This window comes from Epinephelus moara, chromosome 6 (genome assembly GCF_006386435.1).
Source record: "Epinephelus moara isolate mb chromosome 6, YSFRI_EMoa_1.0, whole genome shotgun sequence".
NCBI classification, from domain to species: Eukaryota; Metazoa; Chordata; class Actinopteri; order Perciformes; family Serranidae; genus Epinephelus; species Epinephelus moara.
The window spans coordinates 40077963-40089703 of NC_065511.1; the positions used below are offsets into that span (position 1 = coordinate 40077963).

General features: G+C 42.5%; 2 protein-coding genes across 2 annotated transcripts in view; one reads left to right on the forward strand and one right to left on the reverse strand.

Annotated features, from left to right (window-relative positions):
• Positions 1 to 2962, reverse strand: part of LOC126391426 (methyltransferase-like protein 27) — an 8129-nt gene extending 5167 nt beyond the window's left edge. Inside the window, exons 1-2 of the mRNA XM_050046190.1 lie at positions 2843 to 2962; positions 708 to 845 (exon numbers count right to left, since the gene is read on the reverse strand). Coding sequence (XP_049902147.1) covers positions 708 to 824 — 117 coding nt within the window. The 5' untranslated portion in view covers positions 825 to 845; positions 2843 to 2962. The remainder of the gene's footprint in view (positions 1 to 707; positions 846 to 2842) is intronic.
• Positions 1 to 11741, forward strand: part of LOC126391427 (methyltransferase-like protein 27) — a 37963-nt gene that overhangs the window by 6935 nt on the left and 19287 nt on the right. The window lies entirely within an intron of this gene.

An 11741-nucleotide genomic window follows, 5' to 3' on the forward strand; every position in this document is an offset into this window, starting at 1 on the left:
CGTACACTGTGACCTGTAAATTTTAGCTTGTAATTTAAGCTTTTCATCGACCTTCTCAACAATAAAATGATGAATATATCCCTCCAATGCGTAGTTTAGGCCCTTTTGGTTACTTCTCAATGACATCTGATCGTTATGTCCCCAAAAATCATCAATTGCCTCCTGCGAAATGTCGTGTACTGTGACACCTGCCATAGCGCCGGTCACTGAATGTTGATAGTTTGTCCAAGTGAGTGGAGGAGGCTGATCCATCAGTTGATTGTTCTGTTTGAAATTAGCTGATGTTGCTGGGATGTGAGCTGAGCTTGACGTGTCCTGACTGAACTATGGCTTTCCACCTGAGATTGACCTTTTTCCTATTTAGACCAGTGAGTTTTTGCCTGTTGATTTGGTTACCTCTGTCTGTGCCGACTGCCTTTCGTGTGCTGACCCTGACTGCATTAAAAAACCCTAAAATGTGGATTTCTTCTCAGTCTTCATTTGTGAGTCCACCATTGTGTCTGATAAGACACCCACCATTACAAACATAATTAGGCTCTGAACGGGTGAAGAAAGGTGAGATCAGATCAGGTCAGGTAAGATAAGGTGTGGTACCTGCTGTTTTAAGCCGTCAGATATGTTTTCATGGGCACATTTAATGCCTACAGAGAGTGTGTTTAATACTTAATCCATCAGACCCGATGGAGGAAGAGTTTCTGCTCACTGACCTGTTCATACGTCTCTGCCCAGTTGTCAAAGAACTTCATCATCTGTTGTGGATTGAAGCCTTTTCTGGACTGAATAAGGCTCCTCACATCCTCCACAGTTCTGCTGCTGTCTGACATGATGAGGAGACGACTTCAAACCTGCCAGAGAGGAGACACATGTTCTTAACGTGACATATGTTGACATGTAGAGTCGACAACACAGGAATGGAGAACACAATCCGTCTCCCTGCAGTCTAACCTGTTCTCTGAGTTCACAATCTGCATAGACTAACACCAGTACAGTTAACGTTTTGAGTTCCATAACAGTCCTGTTTTAATGTGTTAAGTATCTATACATGTTAACGATTCATTGTCCCCAGGTTTATATTTTGCAGAAGAAACAGATGTTAACCAGTGGTGCGAGGTAATTACATCAGGACGCAGTGCACGCTATTATGTTACTAGTTATGAAACACACACACTCACACAGCTCAGATTATCAGTTTTGAACATAGACTGCATGGTTAAGATGGACAGCATGACAGCTCCCGAAAAGTGAATGCAAAACACCCCAATCGCCCCCTGGTGGCTATGTGCAGTATAGGTTTTTGTTTTTCTGATAAGTTTGGTCTTAATTAGTTATTCGTTGCTATAAAAACGGAGGTTGATGTTGATGTCAAGATTTACAGCTGTGTGTATCGATCAGTGTGGTCGTGATAAATTGCACTGCTCGTGATTGGTCATACGAGTGCATGGGCGGGAACTGGATCCCACAGAGATACTCTATGACAGAAGATAACCCACTACAAGCTGTGTCAGTGGTAGAAAATGGTTTACTTTTCTGGTCTCTGAGTGGGCATGGTCGTCTCTCCCTGAACAATAACATGTAACACATGTGATGTTAATACAAGAGAGACACAAACTGTGACCTCACCAACACATTTCAATGATTTGGACCATTTGACCTGACTTTTTGACAGACCGCCCCCAGAGGGTGAGAGTGGGACCCCATGTCTCCCCAGCCATCAGCCTCACCACCGGCTCCCCTCAGGGCTGTGTGCTGAGCTCCTTATTATACACACTCTACACACACGACTATTATACACACTCTACACACACGACTGTAGCGCCATACACCCCAGCAACAGCATTATAAAGTTTGCTGATGATACCACTGTGGTGGGGCTCATTTCAGGAGGGGACGAGTCTGCGTACCAGGATGAGGTGGAGCAGCTGTCTGTATGGTGCAAAGCAAACAACCTAATCCTCAACACTAACAAGACAAAAGAAATCGTAATAGACTTCAGGAGGAAGACAACACACATCCAGCCCCTGTTCATTGGCAGGGAGTGTGTGGAGAGGGTCCCCAACATCCGGTACCTGGGCGTGTACATCAAGGACGACCTGACCTGGAGCTCAAACACCAGAGCCACCATCAAAAAGGCACAGCAGAGACTCTTTTATCTGAGGATTCTGAAAAACAACGACCTCAATCAGAAACTGCTTGTATCCTTCTACAAACGCTCCATTCAGAGCATTCTTACATACTGCATCAGCGTGTGGTTTTCCAGCTGCTCAGCAGCAGACAGAAAAGCGCTGCAGAGAGTCGTCGCCTCAGCCCAGAGGATCATTGGTTGCGACCTTCCTTCCCTGGAGTCACCGCACAGCTCTTACTGCCTCAGGAAGGCTCAACACATCCTCAGGGATTCAACCCACCCTGGAAACGCACTTTTTGAACTGCTGCCCTCTGGCAGACGGTTCAGGACTCTGAGGTCAAGAACAAATAGACTGAGAAACAGCTTTTATGTAAGAGCCATAACTGCACTAAACACAGCTTGACTGACCAGCTAACTGTAACACATAACACAAATTACAAATGTGCAATAATAGAGTTGTTTTTATTTATTGAATGTGAATATGGTGTGCTTGTTGATAGTGTTTTTTTTCTCTCTTTCTTATTTATCACATAGATATATTTTTTTTTACCTGTGAATGATTCATTCATCAAAATAAGTAAACTGAATCTTTTTGAGTTTTGACTGTTAGTCTAATAAAAAAGAAGAAGAAGATATAAACCAACAATATAATGCTGACACAAAAGTTGCAGCTCTAAGACAGCCTGACTGTGATGAAGTATGAAAACAGTTTGTACTCACCTGTGTGAATGGCTTCAGGTAGAGAAGCAGATGTGAGAGAGAGAGCAGTGATGACGACCGGAGATATATGTGGACCAGAGGTGAGCTGGTCGGTCCTGATTGGCTGGCTGAACCTGCTTCAGGGGCTTCATGTCACAGAGGAGGCCACTTCAAGGATGACTCCAGGGGTTTCAGTCAGTTCATGTCTCTGTTACAGGTCTTACTTGGAGTGTTTTCACTCCATAGATGGAACTGGTTGAGGAATGTTTAGGTTGCATTCGCCCTGGGGTGTCAGTCAGAACACACAGACAGGAGACAGCCAGTGGCGGCTGCTGGTCTTTCAAGGAGGGGAAGCTCATTTTCGGCCTACATCATAAAATGTGTCCGTTTATTTATACGTAAATTCTACCCTCTGGGGCTGATGCGCGAGGCTAGTGTGACCGCCTGTGAGTGCTTTGGGACGGTGGAGGGGCTCACAGCAGCACCCGCTGCTCGTTGGGGACAGTAACTGCAGAGCGACAGAAGTCAGAGTCTCCAAACACGAGTACAGTCTCCAATAACACCAGAAAAAGATGCTAGATTTGTCGCTAATCGTTTTTAACAAAGAAAAAGTCACTAAGAGGATTGAAAACGTCTCCAGATCAACTCGGAACAACGGAATGAAACTTGAAAAATGCTCCGGTGGTGGTTTATATTTCAAGATCGCTGATTCGCTCATTTTGCTGTCAATCAAAAAGGGATTCAGCGTCAGACAGATCATCCAATCATCATGCAGAAGCCCAGCGTCCAGGCCAGCCGAGGCCAGCCCACTGCCCCATAGACCCCCAGAGACACTGAGCGTCCGATGGTTGGGACAAAACCGAGCATTTATCCAATGACTGTCTAGTTTCGCTGCAGTGGAACAACCCACTCTATGCTTCCCCATTGAAGTCTTTGGACGCTGAGCTTCAACACTGTTTAATGCACTGTGACGCTACGGGAATGAATGAGAAGAAAGTCGCGTCAGTGACCTGTGATAAGTAGCTGATTCTGAACAAAAGTTCAACGCGTTCTAGCGCATATTTAGTCAATGAAATGTAAACACAACAGTACATATTTGACCACTTATTCTTATTTTTTGACATTTTAGGGGAAGCTGAGCTTCCCTTGCAGTCTTAGAGCAATCGCCACTGGAGACAGCATATAGGTTTCACTGTTTAGTGACTAGTATAGTCATCCTTGATACAGCACAGCGGTACAGTAAACCAAATTATGGCCTGCTGTTGTTGGTCTGGAGCAGTGGTGTGCAGCCAGCCTGCTGTTGTTGGTCTGGAGCAGTGGTGTGCAGCCACACCATCCTCCATTCCCTCTTTGATTCCTAAACCTAACCACGTGCGTTTGTTGCACAAGGAAATAACCGTAAATACGAGGTGTTTTACCGACGTTGTAAGTTTATCCTGAAAAAGACTGTATACATCTAAAGAGCAGAAACGGCACATTGCCTGTGATACTGGAGGTGTGTTTTGAAAAGACACAATGTGTGCACCAGGCATAAACTGACATGGTGTCCTGGAGCATCAACAACAGGGCAGCCCAGTATGTAGACTTCAAAAGTCCACTGAACAAGCAGCAATGTGACGAGTTGGAAGTGAGAATATGTTGAAAACCTTTTGAAGGTCTGAAAAAGCTGAACCATAGACTTAAAGTAGGAAAGGTGGAGACTGGTTTAAAGTTTGATTGAAGTTTGGGTAACACTTTACAATAAGGTACACAAAATTAGAGTAGTTACTGAGGAACTAAGGTACACAGAATTAGAGCAGTTACTGAGGAACTAATGATGAACTAACTATTACTTAATCATTACCTACCCTTTTTGTGTACCCTAAAGTAAAGTGAGACATCAAAATGAGTAGGTAGTGAGTACTGAATCAATGAAGAATTGACCATTAACTAATAGTTAGTTCCTCATTAGTTCCTCAGTAACTACTCTAATTTTGTGTAACTTAGTTCCTCATTAACTACTCATTAGTTCCTCATTCGTTCCTCATTAGTTCCTCATTAGTTCCCCAGTAACTACTTTAATTTTGTGTAGCTTAGTTCCTCAGTAACTACTCATTTGTTCCTCATTCGTTCCTCATTAGTTCCTCATTCGTTCCTCAGTAACTACTCTAATTTTGTTTCCTCAGTACCTACTCATGTGTTCCTCATTAGTTCCTCATTCGTTCCTCATTAGTTCCTCATTAGTTCCTCAGTAACTACTCTAATTTTGTGTACCTTAGTTCCTCAGTAACTACTCATTTGTTCCTCTTTCGTTCCTCATTATTTCCTCATTCGCTCCTCATTTGTACGTCATTAGTTCCTCATTCGTTCCTCATTAGTTCCTCAGTAACTACTCTAATTTTGTGTACCTTATTGTAAAGTGTTACCGAAGGTTGGAGAGTCAGCAGTCCTGTTGCAGTGGGGTCCATGTCATTGGTCCGACAGCCCATTGGTTCGACATCCCATTAGTCCGACTGTCCGCGGTGCTGAACGGCTCGCGGCGGGCGTAGGTGCGCCGCGACAGGTGTTGTATCGAGATGTGTTCCCTTGTCGAATAATATTTCCCTTCAGTTAATGTGTAGCGCCCCCCGCCGTGGTTAGGGTTAGCGCTAAGGGTTTGGGTAAGGTTTAGGAGGAGGGAAACGCATATTGATGGGGAAACATACTTCGACACAACACCGGCTCTGGGTCAGCTGGGAAAGGCTTGAGGCAGAGCAGGCTCACAGCTTATGTGTTTGTCACTTTCTTTTCATTTTAACCCACACCATGATCTTTTCCTGACCCTAACCAAGTGGTTTTTGTGCCTAAACCTAACCGGACCTTAACCACAGGGCATCATGATGATTTCGGAACGGACTTCGGAACAATGGGTTTAATATGGTCGAACCAATGGGCCGTTGCACCAATGGGCAGTTCCCGTTGCAGTGTCGGCTGCTTGTTATCAGTGATACCAGAAAGTGGGAAAACTGGTTTTAAAGATGAACTGGACCTTCCCTCCCCTGAAGGTCTTCAACTCAGCACCTTATGTAACTCCTTTTTTCCCCTAGTCTCCTACAAATATGGTGGCAGTTGAGTTTCCCTTTATGTCAGTTGTCTTTTGTCTTTATCGCCAGTGATGTGGTGGTTCACTTTTACACTTTTTCATCTGTGGCCCACAGTTAGGATTTAGCCTATAATCTTTTTTTATAATCCTTCGCTGCACATTGGATGGTTCACACCTCCACGTTGATTTTGGTGTGTCATGCTAAGATTTTCAGTGGCTCCATCTGACCACCACTATGAAAATTTATTTGGAGTACCACTGCCCTGAAGCCTGAACTCAGAAAACATGTCTGAACTCTGAAAACATGTCTGAACTCTGAAAACATGTCTGAACATGTTTGACTGCAGGGAATGACTCGATGACATGAGGTCAGTTCACAGCCTTTAGTGGGTATTTTATTGTGAACACAGCTGACAACTTCACACACCGCAACAACAACGAGACAGCACAGCAGAACAGTTCACCAAATATTCTTATACTCTTCCTCAGACAAACATCATACCTAACCTTCCGTGTGTGTGTGATTTCCTGCCATTTCCCAGAACTAGTTTCACCAACATAATGTTTGCCAGGTCACTCTGTTCGACTTCACCCTGTGTTGGTGAAACTGTCCTGTAGTGGTGCTGTTAACTTGTGATGACAAACGTACAACTGAAGTTGTTGAAGTTGTTGTTAAATATGTTAGTGAGTTTTGTTACTTTTACCATCCTGTTGAGTTCTGGTTGAATTTGTTTCACTATTACAGTATTATTAAGTTTTCTCTCTGAAAAAGTTGTTCATTTAATCTCATTGTTATATCTGTCCCATGACTTTGTCTATAGAGAACATCTGAACACACAAAATAAATTTTGATTAGATTTGGGGTTTTTAATTTAACTTTTGAAGACCTGGTGTTGGCAGTTAAAATGACTGGTCAATAGAAATGAATGGCTGAGACTGCAGTTAGTGTTTAAAATTGAGTTTAGGTACATGCCCATTCAACAGATGGACACACTTCCTCTCCCAGACCTCCACATGCATGTGTGTTTATAGACTCTATAAAATAATGGACGTAGCTACAGAGACATCACCCATTGGTTTGTGGACTCAGTTGTCGCCATCTTAGTTTTACTTGTATTGTTTTGTTTGTTTATTTGTTTTGAGCCAAAAGTGACCATATTTGAACAAGAGGTTGGAGCTGTGGAGGAGGGAGAGGTGGATCTGACTCCTAGAGTGTAGCGATGCCTCGCAGGCAGCCTGTTACTCAAAGTGGCCACAGGTGAGTTATTTAAATATTTACCTTTGTGCAGCCATCACGACTGTTGAAATAGCCTATAGATCAAAACCGTTGTTTTCACCAGGCTGTAAACATGTGTATTTTTGCTGTAAAGATGGGCATTTTAACAAGGGGGTCTTTGAGGATTGACTAGCTGGAGCCTGCCTCTAGTGGCCATTAGAGGAAATGCAATTTTTGGCGTTGGCTTCATTTTTCGGCCTCGGAGGTTACCGTTGGCTCTCCTTCTTGGCTTCCAAAGGAACTTTTGCATTTGCATTTGTATGCATCATTAGAAAAGTAGCAGATTTTACTCTAGCATATAGGCTACTGTAAACTTATTGTAAAACCCCACAGTTACCCTAGGATCAAATACTGTCATCCAATATACTGTGATATACTGTCAAAATCACTGTAAAATAATAGTAAGATACTGACACCTCCGCTGCCAGCACCATACTGTTATTTTACAGTGAGACTCTTAACAGTTATATCACAGTGAAATTGCTAACTAAGGTTACAGTTAAGACAGTGCTTACTATCGCTAACACCACACCTAAGAGACCAAGAGCTAACAGAAATATCCCCAACCCCACATCTGATCAACCAGACACCATCCTGATTGGGGACTCAATAACCAAGCATGTAAGAATGGCAAAGACTGAAAATCTAACAGTGTCTGACACGTCTGTCGGGGAGCTAACCGAGCTGTTGCCAGTGATCCTCTCTACACACCCAAGTAACATGAGGATCATCATCCATGCTGGGTCTTTTGACATTCTACGAAGAAAGACTGACTCTGAGATCCTGAAAAAAGACTTTTCCCTGCTCCTGGAGAAACTGAGTGACTGTCAGTCACAAAATGTGTTTTCATTTCTGGCCCCATTCCAACCCTGGGGAAAGGAATCGATTCTTTTACCAGACTCCTTGCCCTGAATACATGGCTGACATCGGCATGCTTCACTCATGGGCAGATAAGAGCCAAGGACAAGTACGGGGCACAGAGACAGACAGCCTGCATCTCTCCCCCTTCACCTGACCCTTTGCTCCACATCACCCAAGGCATTCAGAGGATGTCCCTGTCCCAGTCAGGGATCCAACAACCCCCCACCTGCCCTTCACCACAACCACCAAGGAGCCAATGTCGACCCTCCCCACCACCACCACAATCACCACGGAGCCAGCGTCAACCCTCCCCCCCTCCACCACGCTCACCAATCAAGGAGTTAGTTAAAGCTGCCACACTAAAGCTCAGTCAAATTGTTGAACTCTTAAATAGTAGCCCAAGACGTCATCACTCAGGTGCCTGTCAGAGATGAGACAGGCCCCATGCCGCTTCCTTAAACATACCAGCGATCTTAAATAGCCGGTGGCATGGTCAAACACATCTTGAAATTGAAAAGTATCAGCCAGAGTCATTTCCAAGGTCTGTCATTCCTGTTTTGACTAGCATCAGGAAAAACAATGTGTACTTGAAGCGCACAGCTACTCTATCTAATCTGACTCCAGTTATGTGTCAGCCACAGACTGTGTCAGACAATGTTAGTACACTAAATTTAGCTTTATTAAATATCAGATCTCTGGCTGGCAAGTCACTATTAATTAATGATTTTATTATCAAGAGAAACCTTGATTTTATGTTTTTAACTGAAACTTGGTTAAATGAAAACAACAGTGCAGCAGTACTTATTGAATCAGCCCCCCCAAACTTCCATTTTATCAGCTCAGTTAGAGAACTTAGGAAAGGAGGTGGAGTAGCCACTTTATTTAAGGATGTTTACCAGTGCAAACAGTTGTCATATGGGAAGTTTGAGTCTTTTGAATATGTTGCACTGCAGTTGAGATCCTCCTGTCAAGCAGTATTAGTAACCATTTACAGGCCTCCAAAATATAGTGCACACTTTGTTGATGACTTTTCTAAACTATTGTCTGTTGTCTGTATTGATTTTGACTGTGTTGTTATAGTGGGTGATTTTAATATTCATATTGATAATCCCAAAGATGGCAGTGCGAAAGAACTTTTCTACATCCTGGACAACTTTGAACTTTCCCAGCATGTAACAGAGCCAACACACAATAAGGGACATATTTTAGATCTAATTATCTCCAAAGGGCTCAACATTTCTGAGGTTGTGGTGACTGATGTTGCCTTTTCTGATCATTACTGTGTTTTCTTTAAAATGGCCATCTCCGCTGACACCAGTAAAATTACAACAGAGGTAATCAGAAAACGCTATATCAACGAAAACACCTGTACACTATTCACCCAGGATTTTATACCCACACCAGCTCTGCCCTCAGTCTCTGTCAATGATCTGGTTCATAGTTTCAGCTCTAAAGCTATGAATATTATGGACAATATTGCCCCCATGAAGGTCAAAGTTGTCTCTGGTAAGAAAAAACCACCATGGAGGAACGCCACACGGGTAAAAGCTCAAAAAAGAGAATGTAGAAAAGCAGAACGCAGGTGGCGAAAAACCAAACTCCAGGTTCATTATGACATCTATAAGGAAAGTCTGCACATCTATAGCTTGGAGCTAAAAAGGGCGCGGCAGTCCTTTTTCTCTGAGATTATCAACAAAAATAACAACAATGCACGGACTTTATTTACTGTTGTTGACAGACTGACAAACCCATCAGCGTCAGTCCCTCCTGAACTGCTATCCACCAAGGCATGCAATGACTTTGCTTCTTTTTTCACAGACAAGATTTTAAAGATAAGACAGACAGTCTGTAACTCCAACACAGTGGCTATTTCACCTGTGCCTCATAAGACTACTCCAGTTAATTTGGCACTTTTTCACCCATTAAATTATGCTACTTTGACAGACATAGTTAGAAACCTTAGGTCCACTACCTGCTGCCTTGACACTCTGCCTACAAGCTTTTTTAAAGATGTTTTTAACTGCATAGCATCAGATATACTACAGATAGTCAACTGTTCTCTTCAGTCAGGCCTTTTTCCAACGGCCCTGAAGACTGCAGTCATTAAACCTCTCTTAAAAAAGCCTAATCTGGATGCCTCAGTAATAAATAACTACAGGCCCATATCAAACCTACCATTTTTAGGAAAGATCATTGAAAAGGTTGTTTTTCAGCAACTTAACACCTTCTTGGAGCAAAACAATTCCTTTGATGCCTTTCAGTCTGGATTTCGAGCACATCACAGCACTGAGACTGCACTTGTAAAAGTTTTAAATGACATTCATCTGAGCAGTGATGCATCAAAGATTTCGGTTCTGGTATTACTGGACCTCAGTGCTGCATTCGACACAGTTGACCATAAGATACTGCTCGACAGACTAGAAAAGTTTGTGGGACTTTCTGGCACTGTGCTAAATTGGTTTAAATCTTATTTACAAGACAGGGATTTCTTTGTGTCACTTGGCAATTATGAATCTGTGCGAACAAAAATTACATGTGGAGTTCCTCAAGGGTCCATTCTTGGGCCTCTTCTGTTCAACATCTATATGCTCCCTCTTGCTCAGATTATGGAATATCATAACATCTCCTACCATACTTATGCAGATGACACACAACTTTACATAACAGTGTCACCAGATGACTACAGTCCCCTATATCTACTAAATAAGTGCATTGACGAAATCAATACGTGGATGTGCCAGAATTTTCTACAACTAAACACAGACAAAACTGAGATAGTTGTTTTTGGCCCCAAAGAACAAAGATCAATAGTCAGTGCTCACCTTGACGCCATGACACTAAAACCTACAAATCAAGCCAGAAATCTTGGTGTAGTTCTGGACTCAGACCTAAATTTCAATAGTCACATTAAGACAATTACTAAATCAGCCTACTACCACCTTAAAAACATAGCAAGAATAAAAGAATTTCTGTCTAAACAAGATACAGAAAAACTTGTTCATGCTTTCATTTTCAGCAGGCTGGACTATTGTAACGGTGTCTTCACAGGCCTGAGTAAAAAATCAATCAGACAACTGCAGCTCGTCCAGAACGCTGCTGCCAGAGTCCTCACCAACACCAAGAGAGTGGAGCACATTACACCAGTGCTTAAGTCACTGCACTGGCTTCCTGTGTGTCAAAGGATAGACTTTAAAATCTTGTTACTTGTCTATAAAGCACTAAATGGTCTCGGGCCTAAATACATCTCTGATATACTTGTACGTTATGAAGCATCCAGACCCCTCAGATCATCTGGAACAGGTTTACTCAGTGTTCCCAGGATCAAAACCAAACAAGGTGAAGCAGCCTTTAGTTTCTATGCTCCCCGCCTGTGGAACAAACTTCCAGAATATCTGAGGTCGGCTGAAACTGTCAACTCATTTAAATCAGGGCTTAAAACATTACTATTTACTGCAGCTTACCAGTGAACTAGATATGTAACTTATTGTTAGGATAATCTGTAGCTATTGTTTTTATATTTGTCTGCTGTTGCTTTTGCTTTATGTTTGCTTTTTAAATGCATTTTCTGCACTGTTTTTAACTATTTATTGTCTTGCTTTTAGCTTTTGTTTTTAATGATCTCAAACACAATTTTATTGTTCCTTTAATGTTTTATTTTAATGTATTTCTCTTGTAAAGCACATTGAATTGCCTTGTGTATGAATGGTGCTATATAAATAAAA